This window comes from Stegostoma tigrinum, chromosome 32 (assembly GCF_030684315.1).
Source record: "Stegostoma tigrinum isolate sSteTig4 chromosome 32, sSteTig4.hap1, whole genome shotgun sequence".
NCBI lineage: Eukaryota > Metazoa > Chordata > Chondrichthyes > Orectolobiformes > Stegostomatidae > Stegostoma > Stegostoma tigrinum.
This window is the reverse complement of record NC_081385.1, coordinates 13076729-13100612: the sequence shown is the minus strand read 5'-3', so window position 1 is coordinate 13100612 and position 23884 is coordinate 13076729. Positions and strand designations below refer to the sequence as shown.

The window sequence follows — 23884 nt, the reverse complement described above, 5'->3', positions numbered from 1 at the left end:
GTCTTTGAGAACCTTGGTTAAAGTGAAATCTTGGTCTCTGACAACCCACGTCACCATGGGTCAGGGCTTTTAATTAATTCAGTTTATTGTCTCAAGACAAGTGAAATCAGCCAGGGTTGCTGGTGTTTGCTGTCTAGTGGGTCCCTTGCAAAATGACATTGGATGTTAACAGAATCAAATTTACCTGTCATATTCCCCTATTTGTGTAATATGCTGTGGATCAGTCTAGGCTCACTAAGTACAATGACATTAGCAAGTTTGACCCTTCCTAGAATATATGCCAAAGAGTGTCATGCCTGTGGTTTTTTGTGTTTTCACAGGATGTGTGTGACTGTCTAGATCAGCATTAGCTGTCCATCCCTAGTTGCCCAGAGGGTAGTTCATCATCAACATCATCATCATTATAAAATTGAAAAATCTCTACAGTGTGGAAACGGGCCATTTGGCCCATCCGATCAACACTGACCTACTGAAGAACATCCCACCCAGACTCACCCACCTGCCATAACCCTGCATTTCCCATGGCTAATCCACCTAAAGTACGCATCTCTAGACACTATGGGTAATTTAACATGGGCAATCCACCCAACCTGCACATCTTTGGACTAAGAGCAAACCTACGCGGCCACCCGTGGTTGGAATTTAAAGCCAGGCCTCTGGCGCTGAGAGGCAGCAGTGCTAACCACTGAACCACCGTGCCTTGAGAATCAACCACATTGTTGTGGGTCTGGGATTCCATGTAGGTCAGACTGGGTAAGATGGCAGTTTCTGTCCCCAAAGGACAATAGTGAACCATAGAGTCGTAAGTGTTATACAGCACAGAAACAAATCCTTTGGTCAACTCATTCAGGTCAAGCAGATGTCCTAAAATTAATCTAGTTCCATTGGCCAGCATTGGGCTCATATCCCTCTAATTCCTACCTATTCATTTACCCATCCAGAAGCCTCTTAAATGTTGTTATTGTACCCACCTCCCCCACCTCTGGCAGCTCGTTCCATACACGCAGCACCCTCTGTGTGAAGAAGTTACCCCTTGGTCCCTTTTAAATCTTTCTCCTCTCACCTTATACCTATGCCGTCTAGTTTTGGACTCCCCTACCCTGGGAAAAAGACTGCACGGTGGCTCAATGGTTAGCATTGCTGCTCACAGTACCAGGAGCCTAGGTTCAATTCAACATTCAGGCAACTAACTGTGTGGAGTTTGCACATTCTTCCTGTATCTGCGTGGGTTTCCTCTGGGTGCTCGGGGTTCCTCCCACAGTCCAAAGATGTGCAGGCTAGGTGGATTGGCCATGCTAAATTGCCCATAGTGTTCAGGGATGTGTAGATTAGGTGGGTTATAGGGCAGATGGTTCTAGGTGGGATGCTCTAAGGGTCAGTGTGGACTTGTTGGGCTGAAGGTTCTGTTTCCATACTGTAGGGATTGTATGATCAAAGTCTCTGACCTTGGCTATTCACTCTATCCGTGCCCTTCATGATTTTATAAACTTCTATGGAGTCACACTTCAGCCTCCAGCAGTCCAGGGAATATAGCCCCAGCCTATTCCGTCTCTCCCTATGGCTCACACCGTCTGACCCTGGCAACATCCTTTTCAAGTTTCATAATATCTTTGCTATAGTAGGGAGACCACAATTGAATGCAGCATTCAGGTGGATTTGGCACTATAATTTGACACTAAACAATTACATGGCTTGGCGTTGAGATACCAGAGGGCTTGATGATATTATGGAATCAACTTTGAGTCAGTGATCATAGGAGCTAGATAGGCACAAGTGCGGAAATATTTATCACGAGCAAAGAATCTACGAAGACTTGACGCATTGCTGATTTTTTTTTTCAAAAAATCCTTCCTTTTTTAAGTTTCAATCCAACACCCAATGGAATACACCATCTAGAATCTCAGTAGTACGGTCAATTTATTCACTCTGTTAGCCATTTATCCATTCCTACCTCTGATAATTGGGTGAAGATTGCACTGGAGAAGCACAAATTGACATTGCACTCTTCGTGAAATCTCATCTCAAAGAATTTTGTCAAGAAATCTCGTATTAGATTTGTGTAACCTTCACACTATATAAAAAAATAAATATTTGTTCTGTAAACCATTTGATAACTTAGTGAAATATTAGATAAAAACTGGAAACGTCGATCCAAAATTTTTCGCAAATGAGCACTGAGGTTCTTTCCATGAGCTGCAGGTATTTGTGAAGAAGCAAAGGACTGAACATGATCAAAGGCTGTAATCAGATGTGACATCTACAAATTGATGTATCAAGCAAGGTAGCCAAATTTCATCCCAAGAAAGTGTGTAGTTTAATGTTGAATTACCAGATGGAAGTTGGTATGGTTTCCTTCGCCTGTATTTATCTGTTGAGGGAGTTTAAAGCATAATTTTGAATTGATTTGGTCCCTGCTGTCACTTGTGTCAGAACCATTGCGCTATGTGAGATATATTACGCAGTGTGGTTACATAACTTGTGAAAAGATTACAGACTACTGATAACTGCAGGTATCTTCAAACCCCAGAAAGTAAATGCTACACTCCATAACACTGCCCCACACTCTCCCTTAACCAAGATAAGCAAGTGACTCATCTTTCCAGATATTACAGCAATAATCAAAATTGTTTTAGTTGATATGACAACAATTTTAAGTTTCAAGAGGAGTTATGAGACGGTTAGTTCTGTTACCAGCTCTAGGCCTTAAGTGCAGGATTCCTTTTGCTGCAGTCTACCCTTTCTCTCACACAGTGATCTTATTATGCAATGAAAGCAGAATTACATCTTCTAAAGAAGGGCCACTGGATTTGAAACGTTGACTCTGCTTTCTCTCCTCAGATACTGCCAGACCTGTTGAGTTTTTCCAACTATTTCTATTTTTGCTTCAGAATTGAATGTTCCTCATTGTGCATTTTTTTCAAAATGTAATGGATTTGCATTTGAGAGTTAGTGCACAAAATCAGTTTGTGAACCTGGCAATAATTGGGATTATTTGATGGAGACACAAACTTGCATGAAATGCCAGAGTTTTGATGCCATAATCTCAATGAGTTGCCAACGATATTCTCCCCTCGTTTTGCACACAAAGACAGCCTAACAATGTAAAAAATATGTGGGTGAATTCACCAATCCCAGCAGAAGAGGGGCATTCTTGACTGTGAGTTTAAAATAATTCTGCAATCCATTTTTAAAAACTAATTTCAAAATGAGAGCTGTCAGCTCTGAGGTTAATGGAGCGGGCTGTCAAGCTCCAACCATTGCCGTTCATGGCAGCCAAGGAGTGCAAACCTCACTGAGCAGGAAGACTGCAGGTCACCAAGTGACTGGTCTGATATTTCATTCAATTACTTCGCAATGAAAGCCCCCTGTTTGACCCTTCCCACAGCCTACCCTTTCACTAATGAGAATGGCATTCTCCTTTGTAATTTCATCTTCATCTAGGCTGCTTTCAGCACATACAATTGAGGCTTTCGTCCACCTGTTAACCTTTCCCTACTTCAGCATTAACTTATTGTCTAAATAATTTATAACATTTTTTTAGCTTCTCACCAGACTTGAAGAAAATATTCCTTTTGATCAGCTTGCTAATTTTCCTGTTGGTTAATTTGCAAACTGAGTAACACCAACTATTAACTTGTGCTTTAATAACTTTATTTACTTTTCATGTTTTTTTGACTATCTAATACTGAAATTTTGTTTTAAAGCAGTGACCCGGTGTATACTGATTACTAACGTAACCTCCTACGCAATGTGTCAAATAGTAATGGTTCCCTTTTTAAAAATAAACAAATGTACAAATTCTAAATTCTTTTCAAGTTATGCTGTTAATTGGGTTTCAGGGTTTTTTAAAGTTTAACTTGAACGCTAGGGTCACAGAATTTCAGAAAAGTAAACCTTCACATCTCCCACAATGCATTGCTGTATAAAGGCACCACTTGGTGAATGAGGCTGCTCATTTGAGCCTTGGCTTGCGTTGAGTCCCTTGCTTAAACACTTGGGCTTCCTGCTCCTGGTGGTGATCCACTGCTTCCTGATCCTTTTGGACATAAGGTTAAGGACTAACTTAGTCCCTCATGCCTTCCAGCATTGATTTGGCTGCCATAAAATCAAGCACAGTCATGAAACATAACCACTTGACTGAGACCACAGTTGGAACCCTGCCTAGCTCAAGTCAATATCTTTTAGAAGAGATAGTGGAGACAGCCAAATAGATCACTGGAACGGTCATCCACAGTAAGTGATTTAAACATAAATAAGACTTTTGTAGTTCTTAGCTTCTCCCTAATGAAACATGTTTATATTTAAGATGACAGACCTCCAATGCCTATGAGACCTGTACCGCCTATTTGGTCACTCAGCACGAAGGCTAAGATATTCTCCGGTATTGTGCGAATACCTCAGTAGTCTGTACCAAGCTCAGTTGTCTTCACTAAAAGTGGATTAGGAGTCAGGAGGCCAAGCATAAGCAGGGGTTGTGAGACATAAATCTACCTTTATAAGGAAGAGAAATGTTGGTTTCCTAATTTCATTAGGTTCCCTGAAGAAATAGGAAGAGCAGTTCAGACTGGCAGGAAATGTTCTACTCCAGTTGCAATGGTATTTATTGGCAACAGTATTGCGTAAATTGCAGAAATTAGAGGTAATTTCTGTGATAAATTGTATATTGCAAAAGTGCAATTCAGTGTCACTTAAATCAAAAATGTAATCATATTGCAGAGCTTTGAGTGTGTAGAATAACTGTTCTGATATGCCATGAAAGGTACTCGGGGTTTTTTAATGGTTTGAATATTGCTGTCCCATTATAAGCCCCATATCTCCATGTACAGCAAAGAGATGACTGATTCTGTTTCATACATTGTCCTTTCATTTGGTGGTTCTTGCACCATTTTGAGACCAGAAATAAAATTACATTCTGCAGACCCTCTGCCCCCATTTTGGCAGATGTCTGCTGGGATGCAATGAAGATGTTACCTCTGAGATGCCAACCTCACTCTTTGGCATATGTCTTAGATTTTTTTTCGTTGCCCCTTTTGCATTCTTTAACCTTCCCTCAAAGCTCTCCTCATGTCATGAGGTTGTAGTGATGTGTCACAGGAGGTGAATTTGGAGAAGAGGGGCAGGTGGTGGAAAGAGGGAGAAACCCACAGAAGATTAATTTGGAGTCTTGAACGATTGAACCCCATTTTTTTTTTCGCTTCAGTCACTTCTTAACTGTTAACGTTATGGTATGTTCAGGATAACTGGCACAATACTGCATCCATCCACTTGAAGTTCCAAAATGTAACAGTAGACGTAGGCTAGGCCATTTAACAGGAAAGCTGGCTTTGTATACACATATTGTGGTTGAGGCAGAACATCAGTGTGAAAGCACCCCTGAACCACCACCCACCATGAACGTGAAGTCCAGTTACCCACGTGCTAGAATCATAGAATTGAATCATAGAGTCCCTACAATGTGGAAAGAGGCCATTCAGCCAAAGAGTCCACACCGCCCCTCCGAAGAGCATCCCACCCCAACCCATTCCCCTTCCGCTGCATTTCCCATGTGTAACCCACCTAACCTAAACACTCTTGGTTACTATGGGCAATTTAGCATGGTCAGTCCACCTACCCTGCACATCTTTGGTACCCCTTTGCTTTGGTGAACTTTCAGCTTTTAAAACCTTACCTTGGTTACTAGCTTAGTTGTATCCTTTTGTTAAACTTGTGTGCCTAAAGTAGTGGTCAAGCGTAAACTGATACACATGTACTAACCAAAGCAGCATTTCAGCCCAAGGCCGTTTTGGATTTTGCCTGATTTCAGGTCAGCAACTTCAGGCACTGGGCAGTTCAGGCAAAACTAGATAGGATGAAGTTAAGACTTATTTGGACTGTGGGAATAGATTGGCAAGCAAGCAGCAAAGCAGATAACAAGTACCAAGTGAATTGTCCATGTGTATCTGCTTTTTTAATATAGAAAAATTTTAAAAGAAGATAAATGTCACATTTCAGCAATGCCTGTTTTGATAGGCAAGTTTTGATAGTGTACCTTATTAAGATTACTGTTCTAAATGTAACCATAGACTGAGATTTTAAAATGTGGCAGATCGCAGAGGAAGGAATGTAACACTTGCAGTGTTGTCACAAAATATTGACATGACTGGGTCATCTGTATTTGTGAAAGTATACTTGTTTCTGAGCTATCAATTTCTCAGAATTAGCTCAGAATCAGGAATACACTAAGATCATCAGTGAAAAATATGCCCTTGAGTGGCCATGGTTTATGGCAGTCTGATCCCTACAGCAGAGTGGGGATTTTCTGGAGTTATCTCAGTGTTGAAGCGCAATTAAAGGGTTGTTAAGAGCGTGACAGAAACTTGACTGGGATAATTAATCACAGTACCTAGCCTCAAGACATTTGGAAAGATCAGGATGTAATAACACCAGCTCAGATTGCCTACAAAAGTATTGGAGTCTATGGGTTAGACCATGAGCGTGTGTGCGAGAGAGATTCAAGCACAAGTTGGGAGGAAGCAAAAAGGCATCCAGACTTCAGGAAACACATTGGAGTAATAAAGAAATTTAGAGAAGGGCAAAAGAACTCGATAAATATTGTAAACGATGTCAAGCTCATAACAGAACTAACAATGAGTGGAGAGAATTCTCGGCAGAAAACAGTTAGTTAAGATAGATGATCCCTGAAGTCATGGTGTCTTCCTTGGGAATAAGAGGAGAACAGATTAATGGCAGAACATTCTATGTTATTAATCCTTGAGGCAAAACACCAGGAAAATGGAACATGGAATGGACAAAGTGAGGGAAAGTAGCTGGGAAAGTTTTTCTCCAGGAAAGCATGTGGCTTTGGAAAATAGAAAACCGGTAAAGTAAATTAGGAAACCCCAGAATGCAAGGTAGGCCATTCAGCCCCTTGAGCCTCTTCTGCCATTCAGTGGTTGATCTGTGGCTTAACTCCAATTTGCCTGTCTTTGGCCCATATCTCTCAATACTTTTGTTTAACGATGATTTGTCTCTGTCAGATTTAAATCTTAAACTACTGATCCTTTCATGGAAGGTCCACTTTAAATCTACCAATCATCCATGAGGTAGTCTGTCTACTGTCAATCTTCCCAATTTGCCCAGTATTATTTTCACTCGTACACTGCCTCTGAGACTAATCAAATATCCATAGCACCAGAGATAATGGGAACTGCAGATGCTGGAGATTCCAAGATAATAAAATGTGAGGCTGGATGAACACAGCAGGCCAAGCAGCATCTCAGGAGCACAAAAGCTGACGTTTCGGGCCTAGACCCTTCATCAGAGAGAAGGGTCTAGGCCCGAAACGTCAGCTTTTGTGCTCCTGAGATGCTGCTTGGCCTGCTGTGTTCATCCAGCCTCACATTTTATTATCTTGAAATATCCATAGCACCCTTGTCTTAACCCCTTTCCAGAGCAATCCAATTGCTGCAACAGCTGTCATGTGGTGCTATTCTTAACTGACTTAGCCAGAGAATCACTGAGCTCTTACCTCTGATATCCTTGAATGATCAATCCTTGGTCCCCACTTGCTTTCCATCTGTCTGCTATCCTTTGGTGGCATCAACTGAAGGTATTACATTTGTTGTTGCATGCACACCTGCACAATTAATTCTGAGTTACCCACTTAATCTTCAGGCTTCTCTGTTGAAATAAGAATTCTGAATGCAGCAACTGTACGAATGATTAAATTAATATGTCCCTGATTTGTGCTGTCGCAGAGTGGAGTGATATCCTTGCACTAGGTTTTGCCAAATTGAAATTAGCAATCCCATTATATAAACGCACTGAGTCTGTGGAATACAAATTAAATGTCATTTTTAGTTCTGTAGTCTGCAGCTTTATTGAATTTTTTTCAATTGATTTATAAACTAACAAATAAATAATGGCACAGGAGGGATAATCCAATCTGTGGCTCTTCTCCTTTCTCTAAAGAAAGAAGCCTCATTCACTTCAAAACCTGCTTCATGATTTTCTCACATTGAAAATTTTCAAAGTGAATTCTGTTTGTGTGTGTGTGTGTGTGTGTGTGTGTGTGTGTGTGTGTGTGTGTGTGTGTGTTCAGGTAGCAATTTTATCTCTGCCATGGAAAGGAAGCTTTATGTAGGTGTACTACTTTCATGTAATGCTATTACTGTTTAAACTGGAGGGGAAGCTAACAGAACTGGAACTGTGCAACAGATTTAATCTCAAAGAAACTGGAGTCAAAATACAAAACTCTGTTTCTTGAATGGCAAGTTCTGCCATGCGGCTCTGGATAATATATTTTGTAGGTCTGCAGCAGTTTTTGAAGAACATCTGTTTTCAAGATTAAAGATTTTGCACAGTTCGTAGAAATGTTCAATTTTATGATTTTTCAGCCACTCAAAGGTCAAGGCAATAATTTGTGGAGTGTTCTGGGGAGTCTGGAGGCAAGGATGCTTTTTATTTCTAATTATAATATCAGCCCCCAAAAAGGTTTCTAATCTTAAATTACTTCTGGTACTACTTTTTGTGTCATGATTGTGACCAAGTGAAAGTGAATCGTAGTTGCGGGCAACTTTATTTAGTGGGTTTGTTTGCTTCCTGGCAGGAATCAGCAAGTTTAATGCTAAAGCATTATGATATTCTCCTAAGATTAAATATGGCTGCCAACTTGTGGTTGGGATCATGTTCACCCCAACCCACTAACTTAACTTGCTTTATCCATCATTTCACACCAATGACTTGAGTAATCAAAGATCTTGCAGGAATTAGTCTCATTATAGTTTCTGGGATCGGGGAAAGGGAAATGTCCTCCCTCCATGAGATGTAAACTACACAATGAGAGTGGACTGACTGACTGGTCAACCATGATGCTGAGCCCAGTCTAAACTTTGCTGTATAACTCTCCTCAAAGTGTGAAATAATTTCAAGTTTTGATGATCCGAGAGACTTGGCTGTGTTCATACAGAGCGTACAGAGTTGATATGCTCGTGCAGCAAGGAATTGAGGAAGGTAAATGGTACGCTGGCCTTTATTACAAAGGATCTGGGCCACAAAAGCAATGGAATCTTGTTGCAATTATATAAGGCTTTGCTTAAACCTTATCAGGAGTACTGTGTGCAATTTTATCCCCATTTTGAACTTGGAATATAGGTGGCCCCATGAATGTTTGCTAGACTGATTCCTTGGCTGGCAGGGTTAATGTATGATAGGATAAGGAAGTAGGATTAGGCCATTCAGCCCATTGGGTTTGCTGTGTCATACATTTAGATCTTGGCTGGTCATCATCACCATTTTCTTGCACGATCAATGTATCTCTTGATGTCAGTGCTCTCCAGGAACAATCAGTTTCTTTCTTGAACATGCTCAGCAACTGAGCTTCTGTAGCCATGCCCAGAGTACAGAATTCCGAAGGTTTACCACTGTCTGGGTGACAAAATTTCTCTCCATCTCAGGCTAAATTGGCCCTCCTCATACTGAGATTGTATCCCCTGGTTTTGGACTCATCAGCTAGGGAAATATTTCCATCAATTCTGTCACATCAGATAAGAACTTGATAAGACTCAATGCTCTCACCAATCATTCTTTGAAACTCTAGAGAATACAGACTCTTACCTCAATCTCCTAATAAATTAATCCTGTCATTCCCTGGTTTAATCTGGTAAACTGGTTAATATGGCAAGTGTATCCCTCCACAATACTCCAAATGAGGTCTCGCCAGCGTTCACTGCTGTTGTTGCAATGTGTCTTTACTGCTGTAGCAGAAAGTTGGCTGGAATGCTTAAGGACCAGTACGATCTTCTAGTGTGTTCTTAGTGAGATTTGAAGTGATCTTTACTGCACTTAGAATAGAAGCCATAGAATCCCTACACTGTGACAGTAGGCCATTCAGCCCATGGAGTCCACGCCAATCCTCCCAAGAGCATCCCACTCAGACCTACCCCTTACCTGACCCTGTAAACCTGCATTTCCCAAGGCACGTGCACATACCTGGACACTATGGGGCAATTTAGCATGGCCAGTCAACCTTACCTGCACACCTTTGGACTGTGGGAGGAAACCCACACAGCCATGAGGAGAATGTGCAAACTCCACAGAGACAAGTCACCTGAGAGTGGAATCGATCCTGGGACCCTGGCACTTTGAGGCAGCAGTGCTAACCACCATGCCACCCACTTCTATTATAATACTTTGCAACAGATGAAAAGACAGATTTGCTGACAGCTCCACTCCTTGTCTGATTGCATTAATAAAATTGATGGAAAGTGAAGAGTAGGGTGAATTCTTTTTTAAACTGTCAGTTACATATCTATGCCAAAATCGCCTTACACTTCCAGTTTAAAAAGTATGTTAATGGACATTATTGCAGATATGTCTGAATGCCATGAATGCTGATGAGTTGTAGCCTTCACTTATCAATTTGAGGGTTAAGATAGTGGCTTACTTGAGGTATGTTTGCGCGCCCAAGCATGTAATCAGAAAGGCAACACCCTTCATTAGCACTGAAATTACCCATTTTGGTCTATCACTGCATCGTGTGGCTAAGACTCATAAATGAAATTTGAGATTTGATCACTCATTAAATTCAGAGCAGTATATCCTGGTTTATGATACGAGTAAGATTGTAAAAATACCTCTTCAGTTATATTCCCTGAAATTATGAAAGCACTGTACCATTAGAAGGTATGGCCTGGCAGAATATCCATTTCATGATGTCAGACATGGCTAGGTTAATTTTGGCAATAAACTACAAGAAATTTGAGTGTCTTGGAATGTCGACATAATTTTTTTAAAAATTCATTTTCCTACCATTTCTGGCTTTCCAACCATACTAACTGATGCCGTTGAAATCATCCTTCTATAGCATATTAGTGGCTGGGGAAGAGTTTGTATTTTTTTTGTATCATTCAATATTTTACTGTCATAGCTTAAAAATAAAGAGTTGCTCAGTTAAGACATTTGAGGGTGAGAAAACTTCTGAGGGGGTGAGGTTTTTGGCATTCCATTCCTCAACAGAAAAAGTGGGTACAGAATGCTTAAATATTTTTAAGGCAGAGGTAGATAATTCCTGATCACCAAAGAGACAAAAGATTTATTGGGCGTATTCAGCAATGTAGAGTTGAGATTAAAAGTAGATCTCATGATCTTACAAATGATTCAGCAAACTCAAAAGGCTGAGTAGCTTACTCTTATTCCTTTTTCATATTATATTATGTAGTTCTTAGCGAAGGTTGTGCCAAAGCACTTGAGTCCAGTGTGATGTCTTTTTTTTGGTGTCAAATTTGGAACCAAAGATAATTAAGATAAATGACTATTTAGATTTCTTTTTCCTCTGGAGTCACGCACCAAGAGATTATCCATGTCTTTTGCATACTGCCATAGGATACGACCATGTGAACAAGCAGAGGGGCCTCCATTCACATCACTCAAAAACAAAGTGCCACGCCCTTAGTGCTACATTGAAATGTCAGTTTAGATTATGTACTGAACTGCATAGTGAGCTTGAGCTTGAGCTTGAACTTGTAATCTTTCTGGCTCAGTGACTTTGCTCTGAGTAAACCAATCTGACATGAGTTGTTGCTCCAGACCCTGCTAACTTTTCCATCTCTGAACTTCATTATCTAGCAGCCAAGCCAAGAACTATATAAGTGATTGATGAGTAGACTAGAGGAAGGCAGAAGTGTGTGTGAGATTAGTATTTAGGACACTGACTTTGCCCTTCTGAAAATAAAAGTTCATCAAGTTGAGGTAGCGATTTGACTCTGATTCCCATCATTTCATTTCTGTCTTATTCAGCATTCCAACCATCAAGCATCCAAACAAAATAGGAAGGCCATTCATTTTTCAGTAAATGTGCTTGCTGGCTTCCTTTCCAATTTTAACCCTTAGCCCGCTGCATTAGGTTTTCACCTGTCTATCTGAAAGAATTTCTGGCAAGCCAAAGGTTAGTACACTGAAATCAATTGCCATTAATTTAGATAGTAAATTGATGGAATATAGAAGGTATAAATTCTACAGGAAAGTGATGAATCCAGTGTCCTCTCCACTGAGCTGCAGCATCACCTTTAGTTGTCACACTTCTCCACACCTGATCAATAAACTTCCAGCATTATTATACACAGTAGTCAGCCTTGAAAGGATTTTCTGTTATCTTCAGGGAGATCAATATAAATCTTCTTTAAAATTAACTGATGAATAATTGCACACTTTATATATGGGTTAAATTAATGTCTTTCACTCCCTTCAGCATTGGGACCAAGGCAGATTTATTGGCCAAGTAGTATTACGTACTGAGAGATTTAGATGGCAGCTTACTTGGTGCGAGCTAAAAATGATTTTTAAAGTTGGAATATTTTACCTGAGCTGTTACTAGTATGTTTTTAAAGGCAGTATATCTTCTGGACTGTCCAGTGCCTATATGTTGTCTTTCTGGTTTTCGCTATTGGGTTTGAAAGAGAATTCTGTGTCGAAAAAATTGCTTGCTTGCATTCTGATTATCACAGTGTTGCAGTATTGTTATTAGATTGATTGATTTAATGGATTATTACTAGCCACTCAGCCTGCTTAAGTGCTGTGCCAGTACTTTTTAATTCATCACTTCAAATTGGCCCCACCTATAATTGGTAGAATTTCTTCTGCTGTTCAATACTTAAGTGTACTCTGGGCCACAACCAGGCTGGAAGAAATGCTGTCTACGAGTGCACTGTTGGAGTTTTTTTTTACAATTCAAACAGGCTTTTCATAGAAGCTTCATACGCAGCATTGCACCTTCCTCAAAGCTTGTAGTAACACGGAGTGGAACCTCACTAGCATATTGCATCAACTTGGTCATGTTTCATGCTGTTTATGACTTGTTAATGAACAGCAACAGCAGCCATTAGTCAGAATCCTGTTGACAGATGCCGAGCAGTTAAGTACATGTTTTCTTCTGTGTCAATGATTTTCTGTGTTCTTGTTATCTGCCATTAATGTTCAAAAATGATTTGAGAGTTTTTTTTTGCTTTAGTCTGTCCAAAATTATCCATTAGCTTCCACAAACTAAAGCAAAAAAAGGGGGAATAGCAGTGCTATGTCACTTCCAAACACTACTGGGCTGTTTAAAAGCTGTGCTGTAAATCTAAAGAATAAATCATTCTGGTGAAAGGACGAGGGTGGTGGGGAAGAGAATGGATGTTTGCATCTTTGTGTCCTCGTTCTTAAGGGAGAAAGTGTAACTTTTGAATGACATCTTTATTGAGTCCCAGTCACTTCATTATGGGCACTGTAAAAAAAAAAAAAAAAATTTCTGGCAATGATTTCTTGCTTTCAATTTTTGACAGACTCTAGAGCAGGCACAGAAGTTCCAAGGTCTGTAGACCATGCTGTCATCGGGGGAGTGGTTGCTGTGGTGGTGTTTGCCATTCTGTGCCTACTGATTGTACTTGGCCGATATTTTGCAAGACACAAAGGTAAGCCATGAAAGAGGTTGCCTGTGCAACGATTGTCAGAATATTTAGAATCGGTGTATGAAGTACAATCAATATTCTAAACTGCCTTGTACTGTTTCTGAAAACATATCTAAACACTGATTACAGAAGATATAATGGGAACTGCAGATGCTGGAGAATTCCAAGATGATAAAATGTGAGGCTGGACGAACACAGCAGGCCAAGCAGCATCTCAGGAGCACAAAAGCTGACGTTTCGGGCCTAGACCCTTCTTCATCTCTGAAGGGTCGAGGCCCGAAACATCAGCTTTTGTGCTCCTGAGATGCTGCTTGGCCTGCTGTGTTCATCCAGCCTCACATTTTACCATCACTGATTACAGAAGTTTGCTTTTTTTTTAAATTGACTGCTCTGATATCGATGAGAGATGCAGACATGGATTTCCTGTGCCAACCTGCGTCAAATAATATGGCAGAAGAAAATGCCAGATGCCACATGTGCCTCAACAAAATTTGCACCAACCCTCTAGGTAACCCTTTCTCCTTCCAAGTAATGAAGTCCAGGAAGGAATCTCACTTCCATGTAATCGCCATTCCCATTGACCATCAACAGTTATTAACACACTGCCTGAGCCCACTGCAGTCGGCTGCTCTCCCTCCCATTAGGCTGCAGTCCAGCACCAGGTCCAATTGTAAAACAGCCTCCTGATCTTCAAAGTCTGGTACATTTCTTTTGGACATAGCCTTTGTATCTTTGATTTCTGTGATGTCAGACCTGTTGTATCACTGCCTGGATTTCATCATGGTACAGTATCAACAAGAGGAACTACCCTGGACCACATTATTCATCTTAAATGGTTAATACTGTGACTGTGGTGCACTGGAAAACCAGGTTGGATTGTGTCAGAGATAATGGGAACTGCAGATGCTGGAGATTCCAAGATAATAAAATGTGAGGCTGGATGAACACAGCAGGACAAGCAGCATCTCAGGAGCACAAAAGCTGACGTTTTGGGCCTTAGACCCTTCATCAGAGAGGGGGATGGGGGGAGGGAACTGGAATAAATAGGGAGAGAGGGGGAGGCGGACCGAAGATGGAGAGTAAAGAAGATAGGTGGAGAGAGTGTAGGTGGGGAGGTAGGGAGGGGATAGGTCAGTCCAGGGAAGACGGACAGGTCAAGGAGGTGGGATGAGGTTAGTAGGTAGCGGGGGGTGCGGCTTGGGGTGGGAGGAAGGGATGGGTGAGAGGAAGAACCGGTTAGGGAGGCAGAGACAGGTTGGACTGGTTTTGGGATGCAGTGGGTGGGGGGGAAGAGCTGGGCTGGTTGTGTGGTGCAGTGGGGGGAGGGGATGCACTGGGCTGGTTTGGGGATTGTGTGATGTTTTTGGCAAACTACTTCTGAAGTGATACTGGGTGCCATGAAAGTGACACAGGGGAGGGCAGCACTACTGGCACTTAGGCTTGAGTTTGCTTTGCTGACCTTAAAATTAGCTCAAGCCCCTTCATAGGCAACCTTCCAAAAGTAATTTCAAGCAAGCGAGTTTTGGGAAGATTTGTAGCTCAGGTTGAGGTTCTGGATGTGAGTTTGCTCGCTGAGCTGGAAGGTTAGTTTTCAGACGTTTCGTCACCATTCTAGGTAACATCACCAGTGAGCCTCTGACGAAGCGCTGGTGTTATGTCCCACTTTCTATTTATCTGGTCAGGTTTCCTTGGGTTGGTGATGTCATTTCCATGTGATGAACATCAACTAGCCACAAAACGACATGACCCACTATCACTCGTATCCTTACATACAGAAGAGGAAGGACACCACTTTGATTGGGACAACACATCCATCCTAGGACAAGCCAAACAGAGACACGCACGAGAATTCCTAGAAGCATGGCATTCCAACCGGAACTCCATCAACAAACACATTGATTTGGAGCCCATCTAACATCCTCTGAGAAAAAGAACAGGAAATGATATCACCAAACCAAGGAAACCTAAACAGATAAATAGAAAGCGGGACATAACACCAGCGCTTCATCGGAGGCTCTGATGATGTTACCTAGAATGGTGATGAAACATCTGAAAACTAACCTTCCAGCTCAGCAAGCAAACTCACATCCATAATTTGAAGCATTTAATTCTTCAGGTAACTTCAGTTACTGCACTTAAAACAAATCTGATGGGCAAATGTGAGAAAGTAGGTGGCAGTCATAAATGGATGGAAAATTTCTGCAACACCTTTTAGCCACAGTGACTTTTTCTATTCACTTCTTTCTTGCTTCCATTTTGCTTTTTAAAATAACCCCTGGGTAAGGACCAGAGAGGTGAGATGTCCCTAACCCTTTAGAACTTTTCATTATATCATTGACACCTCCTACAGTATATATCATGAAATCTAGGGAAGTAGCTAGTTAATAAAACCCATAATTTGGCACTAGAAGTGGATTTTAGTGAGCCTGTGATGAAATGCAGTATCTTTGTGATTTATTAATCTAAGTACAAGTTATGTATTCTGTTCACATCGCATTCAGCTGTGACTGCTCTGCTTATACCATGCACCAGTGCTTTTGTGATTATAACTCCTCATGTAGTGCTGGCTCTCTCTCACGCGCTGTTCCCATAGTGGAAACCGAAAATATACTTAAATGTCATTGTTTAAAAAGATTACGGACAAAGTATGGCCATGTTTAAGTCATTAACCACAGGATTGGGAAATGACATCTCCCATAACCGCAAAAGCAACTATAATTACCAAATCCATCACCCTGAGGGAAAGGTTGCTGTCCCAGTGGTAGTATATAGTAGTGGTCAGTCTTTGGTACATGTGTTTTTTTTTTAAGTCTAATTTTGTGCTCTGTTAAGATAAATTACTGATTACTGTGAAACTGGTGTGCCTGCTGTCAGATTATACAATCAGTGCATGCCAAAAAGTAATTGGAACTAAATGTTAGACTTAAGGACATAAGCACCAGTTTGTCTTCAATGCAAAGCTTCGTGCCTCTGCATGAGTTTGGGGCCCCAGGGAAGCCATGCTTGTTTTTCTTTTGCATTTGTTGCACACTGCTCTAATGTGTCATTGGATCCAAAGTGTTTGAGAAATATCTGGTGATAGCCTTTAACTTCAAACAGTTGACATTTTGCAGCAGTTTGTTTTTAAATTGCAACTTAGTCTTCTTTTTCAAGAAAGAAGACTAGCAACAGAGGGTTATTCTTTCTCGTGTGTACCCATTGGCGATAGGGTATTTAGGTAAATTCATTGCCTCAGCACTTATAAAGTTCTTCAAAACACATCAGTCAGCAACCTGTTTTATAAAATTCCAGTTAACCACTACCTCGCAAACTGTTAACATTGGTGCAGAATTTTCTGGTAAGGCATTGGCGTGCTTAATTGCACATGATCATTAATGCAGATTGTTCAGCTTGCGAAGAAAGTGCAGTGATTTGCATTGCTGGACAATATGACAGGAACCTCGTGAAGGGGGATGGTCCACCATCAATCTGTCAGTAAAGTTCAAAAAAATTGCCGCATTATCTCAGTGAATCAGCACCGATAATGGAAGGCTTGTGCTGAACAGCTTAAGGAACATTTTTAGTAAAGAGACTTGTATTCCTTTAATGCTACTCAATCTTTCCAGACAAGAATCTGAAATCTCACACCTACCAGATAAACTCTTACAGATGTTAAGATATAACTAACATTTCTCTCAATTTATGCATTCTCTCCTCCTCTGTATCTGTCTTTTTTGTACTTGTTTTGAATAATTTTCTCCTTTTGTTATTCCTCTGTTTCTCTCTCCATTGTGATATGCATAATTTATATTTCATAAATATTTTTGAAATTTAGATTTCAAAAGAGAGATGGATGAATATTCTGTGAAGAAATTTCTTATTTTAAAAAAAGTCAGTCATTCCTAAATATTGATTTAATCCAGCATTTGTCAGAAGGCAAGTAATCACAGACCCCTGTGGTGTTAATAGAAAGATGTTTATACAGTTGACTTCATGATTGGTAAAGTAAATATAAAAAAACCATTAGTCTCGTTTTCACTTCAGCTTAATCCAGAGTTAGCAAGTTTTCTTGTAATACAGGTTAGAGTGCACTAGAGTTGAATGCGGAAGCAAGTTTTTCTTCCTCTCCTATGAGGATTATTTCAGGGCAGCTGAGGGAGCCAGTCACCTCAGCAGAAGAGTTTTTAATTTGTGAATCATCCAGACCAGAAGTGTTTGGTTAGTAAACAGCAGGGTATTAAAACTGAAAAAGTTTGTTCTTGGATTGTGAAAAGTTTCATGTCACATTTGGAAATGATTCACTGAATTGTCTCCGCAGTCAGTAGTGTAAGACCCCTGAAGGGTTGATAATGATCTAATTTCTTTGAACTAGAGTCTCGGTGATGGCAAATGTCAGGAAGCAAGTTCGTACTTTTGCTCTGTGTTTTATTCACAAAATATATCAACAATTTGGAACAGAGATTCAAATTAATATTCACACATTTCTTGACACCAAACACAAAGCAAAACTAGGGGAGAGTGAGAATGAGAGTGGTGAAGAGGAAGTAAAAAAGCCTCAGTTTGATTCAGGTAACTTGTGCATGTGGGAGCAAGTACGTTGCAGATGCTTATAGTGTGGATGAATGTGAAGTTGTCCATTCTGGAAGGTAAAACAGAATGGTGAGATATTATTGAAATGGTGGATGATTGGGAAATATTGACATTCAAGAGGGACGTGTGTGCTCTTCTTCACTGCCCATTGAAGAGAAACATGCAGTTAGGAAGGCAAACACCCTGCTGGCCTTCATTGTAAGATGGTTTGGGCAGAGAAGTTAGCAATTCTAATTGCAGCGGTCTAGGGTCTTGGTGACTCCATACCTAGAGAATTGTTTGCGGTTCTGATCTCCATACTTCAGAAAAGACACATTGGTCATGAATAGGATGCAGTAAAGATTTCACCAGACTGATTCCTAGGATAACAAGTGTGTCAGCGAAGGAACAATTGAGTTGACTGGGCTTGTATTCACTAGAATTTAGAAGAATGAGAGGGGATCTCTGTGAAACATATACAATTCTGACAGGGTCCAGGCAGACTGGATACAGGGGTGATGATTTATCTTGCCAGACCGTGGGGGTGAGAGATGGGGAAGGGGGGTGATGTTCAAAGCAAAGGGGAGTGTTCTTGGGATACACAATAGGCCATTTCAGACTAGGATAAGGAGAAATTTCTTCAGTCATAGAATGCTTTACCACAGAAGGCTATGGAGACAATGTCACTGAATAGATTTAAGAAAGAAATTGATAGGTTTCTAGAAGCTAAAGGTAACAAAGCCAACGGAGAAAGCAGGAATACAGCATTGAGATAGAGCCCAAGATCATGGTGAATAGTGGAGTAGGTTTGATGGGCTGAATGGCCTATTTTCTATGCTTTAAGGTCATTCTGTTTTCCATATTCAAGTTACTTTTTTTTGTGGTTTTTTCTGTTTTTAGAAACAAAATTCTGCCCTGTTGTCAAAAGACATTCTACAGCTTCATGTGAACATGATTCAGTGGCTAACAGCTGCTTTAAATAACGAAACTATCCTTTTAAAAATGTGATCGATTAAGCCAACTTTCGTTCTGGGATTTGACTCATCCAGGTGTACTGTCAGTTAATTGGTCCTTCAGCCTCAGCTGGTCAGAAGATAAACTGTTGATCTCAGATGCAGCGTTGACCTCACTGTCTTGATATCAACTTGCACTGCCAGCACAGGCATCTGACCTGAAGCTTTGGGGAAGTAGCCTACCTATTCATGCCAAGGAGATGTCTTGTCCCGGCATAGACTGGACTGAATTAAAAGCAAACAACTGCTTGTGCTTTCAAATGTTATAAGAACTTTTTGTAGTATTAATCATTAAACAACACCTTTTTAAGGAATGTACTGAACGTAGTTGTGGTGAGAACGGCCAAACTAACTTTGTCTACAATGATGCTATATTCCATATTGCAATTAGAAATTGGCACCTGAATGAGGATCTCTGTTGCAGAATCATAGCTCCAGCAGCAAAAACAGAAGTTGCTGGAAACGCTCAGCGGGTCCGGCAGCATCTGTGAAGAGAAAATCAGAGTTAACATTTCGGGTCCAGTGACCCTTCCTCAACAGTTTCAGCAGTCTTGATTGAAGTGCACCTTAAGAGGCGCTGTTGTGTCCTTCACTTTAACATTCCTGGAGGTGGACTTCTCAAACACGTCTGAAATGTTTCCCAGTTAAGACAGCCAGTTTCATCCTCATTTTTTTTTAAATACATTTGTGAGACGTGGACATCGTTAGCTGGCCAGCATTTATTTGTGTCCCTAGTTGCCCTTGGTGATATGGAGCTGCTTACTGCAACCAATGCAGTCTACCTGCTCTAGTTTGACTCCTATTAAGTAGGGAATTCTGGGATTTTGACCCAGCAACAGTGAAGGAATCATTTAAGCCAAGCGCGTGGTGCAAAGATGCTGGGTTAAACTGGTCATTCGTTCCCAATCTCAGGAACACCAAAGTATGAATTTTTACTTTCACACTTACTCACGTGGACACTGAGCATTCATTTCTGCAGAAGGATGGAGCGATATACTAGCAATTTCTTTTGCGTTTTAGCAGTCCAAGAATAACTGGCCACTAGTGAGCATGGACAAGAGGAGAGAACCTTATCTGAGAGTTGCTAATGGATGGCTTTCTGATATCTTGCAGGTACATATTTCACACACGAAGCCAAAGGAGCAGATGATGCAGCAGATGCGGACACTGCCATTATTAATGCAGAGGGCGGTCAGAACAACTCTGATGAAAAGAAAGAGTACTTCATCTAAATAGAGTGTGGTTATGACTGAGGTGTCTCACTGCAGACATACTTGCAGTTGGTTTTAAGCGTGGTGGTTATGACTGAGGGGTGTGTGTGTGTGTGTGTGTGTGTGTGTGTGTGTGTGTGTGTGTGTGTGTGTGTGTGTGTGTGTGTGTCTGTAGTTAGGTGTTAGGGTGGGGAATGATGTTCATGAGCCCAGTGAGTTCCGCAGTTTGACACCTCTGTAAATGCCAAGCCAGGCTTGGACTTAGTTTAGTTCTCTCATTTGCAGAAAACTCTGTGCCTTGTTTTCCCTGCAAACACTCCAGCCTTTGAATTGCCATTTGGAAGCTCCATGGACTTACAAGCTCACTTTCATTTCTAGACTTTAAAAGTAATTTTGTTGACACGCTCTCTCTGTCTGTGAGGGGTGAGCTGGTATGGCAGTTCAATTTCAGCAGAGGTACATGGATCGAGCATTTTTCTGCAAGTGAGGCCTCTTGTGGCGAGATCAACTCTAATTTCATTCTCTATATATAGACTGTGCGAAGTAGGATACCTCAAACTGTCTGGCTGTGTTCTGGGCAAATGACAGAACTTTCAACAACAACCCTAACCAGACCTGACAGCTGAGGTCTGTGCCTTTTTAGCAAGTGGACAGTTTTGAGTTATCACAGTGCGAACAAGCTTTGTTCCAGACAGCTGTTGTTTTAAAAGATCTCATCAGTCTTTCCCAATTGGCCTTATTTCTCACTAATTTGTTTGCCAAAAAACTTGAAAGCTATCTACATTCATGATTCCCTGTCAGCGAGGTTATTCCCCACCCATGACCCCCAAAAGAGGCAAGATGAGCACTGCCTGGAGCAAACGTTAAATGTTCCATGTTAAAGTTCTGAGTTCACGCAGTACAGTTTGGCTCATAAACACTAGCATGATTTAAAAAGGCACATCCCTTTGTTCATTGTGCATGGTTTATATCCAAGAACCTCTTCAAGTCAACCACTGCTTACATGGACTGTATGCATAGATCTCTTTTTAAAGAGCAGTGTATTTTTTTTTAATAAAGCCAATGATGCAAGTGGTTAGTCCGTGTGCCATTGTATAATGCTATTCGTATTCTATTTAAAGATTTAATTAAAATTAATCAAACACTGTACAGGAGGCTGTAGTATTTAATGGAAGTTCTGTGTGTATCCTGCATTTTACATTGATTCTGTGTTTGCCATCAAAATAAAAGGGATAGTGCCTCTTTAAAGAAAAGTGGGAAGCTGCCTTAAAAAAAATTACCTTTTGTGTTTTAGCATAAGCATTTTCTTCTCTGCAACGACGTTTCCTTGTTTTGCAGAGGAGATCAGATTCTGTTGATGTATCTCGTTACTGCTTTAGTTGAAAATTGTAAAGAAATTATTTGCAAATTCTGAAAATGGCATTTCACAGTTTTGACATGAAGGTAAAACTTTTAGGCAGTTGGTAAAAGTATTACCACCTAAACTGTTGAGCTAAATTGTAGATAGAGGTTAATGAATATTAACTTATTGATGGAAAGCAAAATTTCTTCTCCTGGTTGCCAGAAGATTAACGGCCCAATTCTGACGTGACATAGCTTTACCTGAAGAGTATTCCTTTTGGGTTTTTTAAAATTTTTGCTTTTTTTTGAGTTTTTTTAAAAATGGATGAACATTACAATGTGCGAAACACTATCATACCTTTAGGAGTAAAATGGAACAGGAATGGCAAGGGTGAGTTGTCCTCAATCTTCCTACTGGAACTTGTGCTAACTAAGGGGTCTCCAAGGGGAGAAAAAAATTGAGTACAAAAGGACGGAGGGAGGTTTTAATGAGGGAGCATTGTGCTTTAAAATGAGGATTCTTACTGAACGTCCTCATTGAGTTCCAAGAAAATGACAAAAAAAAGTTGAGCAGCTTAACTATTATGATACACGTACTTTGTAACCAATGCTCGGATCTCTATACAGTTGCATAAGCAAAAGGGTCACCATAACAGTGAAGGGAATGTGATAACATGCTCAAGAAGTGATTTACTGTGTCTCGTTGCTGTTTGACATAGTTTCTCAGTCATTTGCAGTAATTTTCTCCCACTCCGTTAGTTTAAATTGTATTATAGTGTTAGCAGTGTTACTGAAGTAGGCCTTTCTATTAAAAAAAAATTGAACAAATTTGTCATGTCTCAGGAATATGTGTTCTGATAGGCTTTTGCATCTCGGGTAGAATGCAAAAAAATGCCCCCCACACATTGAAAAAAACGTGGCAAATTCAGAGTTTTAGTTGTACATGTTTTTGTGTGAACCCTCTTTTTTTTTCCCAAATGCAGTGCACTGTTTTACTTGTAAAATGTATTACTTTGTATAGAGTTAGTTCTAATGAATTGGGTTTTTGTCACGTGCGAAACAAGTATTGTGCAAAATTGGTTATATAAAAAAAAGCATTGATGAAGTTGAAGATTCTTGCTGTGTTTATATGCCCAATAGGTTTGATCTTTAGGCACTGAAGCTGTTTGCTTAGACCATCTCTTATTTCTGGTGTACATGGGCAATTTTGTGTATTGATAGAATCTCTCATATGTTCCCATGCCATTTTTTTTGTATCAGTTCATGTATGCCATTTTTACAGGAAAAAAATTACAAAAAACTACTGAAGCGTTCTTGTCTTCTTAATAAAAAAAAAGTTAAATGTTCCAAGTTTTGGTTTTTCGTTGTGTGATTATTACCTGTGATTTTTGTCTTGCATCAGTCAAGATGAGGGATGTCAGTACTGAACAATTGAATATTTTTCCTCCCTGAGGTCTGGCACGAAGCTGTAATTTGTATTAACCCTAGCTCTTGAAGATGAAGTTGCGCACTCTCATTTTTCTACACTTTTCATCCTTGTGGCTTTTTGAAATCAGGTCAAGGTTGCTAAACCTTTACTTTTCTTGTTCATTTATTTCAGCCCTTTTACTGCTGCAGCACAGGCGAAAATATCAATTGTGTTTATACAGCAACTTTGATCATTTCCAAAGTATGTCACAGCTAGTGCAATACTTCTAAAGTATAATCACTGATGTTATCTAGGCAATTGCGGCAACTCAGACAGCAATGAGGTGATGGACAGGTTACCTGTTACTTCTGTGCTTTCAATATACCATTAATAAAATCAGGAAATGGTGTTTAATCCATCATGACCGAGTTTTTGCAAAATGAGATGAGAGTCACTTTGAACGAGTCCAGGAGGTGTATGGAGGGTGCAAATGGCAAATTAAGCAAGATGCACAGAGAGGTTAAAGCACTCAAAACTTAGAATGCATGTTATGGAATCCCAATAGCCTGCCAGCTGACTCAGGGCCCTGCTTTGAAGCATTCAGCTAAAATTCTCAGGCTCAGAGTGCCATAGAAAGACAAGACCAAAGGTTCAAAGAGCAAAGGCCAAACAAATCAAAATAAGGCACACAATCTTTTAAAAGATGGCATAGGTCATCTTGACTTATCTCCACTTTTATGGGAAGTTGTCTAACAAAATTGCAAAGGAAGCTATCCATTTTAAAATCAGGTTTTGACTTATTGGGATCTTTCTTGCTTAACTTTAAACTTCGCTCATCACTGACATACAGATCACCACTATGCAAGAGTAGTATCTGTAGAACACCAGTTAGAATGACCAAGATATTGAACTGGAGAGAACGCACAGTATATTCATAAG

General features: G+C 40.4%; 1 protein-coding gene across 5 annotated transcripts in view; it reads left to right on the top strand.

Moving 5' to 3' along the window:
* Positions 1-22883, top strand: part of LOC125466883 (cell adhesion molecule 1) — a 376965-nt gene extending 354082 nt beyond the window's left edge. For all 5 annotated transcript variants that reach the window (XM_048562001.2, XM_048562003.2, XM_048562002.2 and 2 more), the window contains 2 exons: positions 13299-13427; positions 20099-22883. In XM_048562001.2, coding sequence (XP_048417958.1) covers positions 13299-13427; positions 20099-20217 — 248 coding nt within the window. In that variant the 3' untranslated portion in view covers positions 20218-22883. The remainder of the gene's footprint in view (positions 1-13298; positions 13428-20098) is intronic.
* The last annotated feature ends 1001 nt before the right edge of the window (positions 22884-23884 follow it).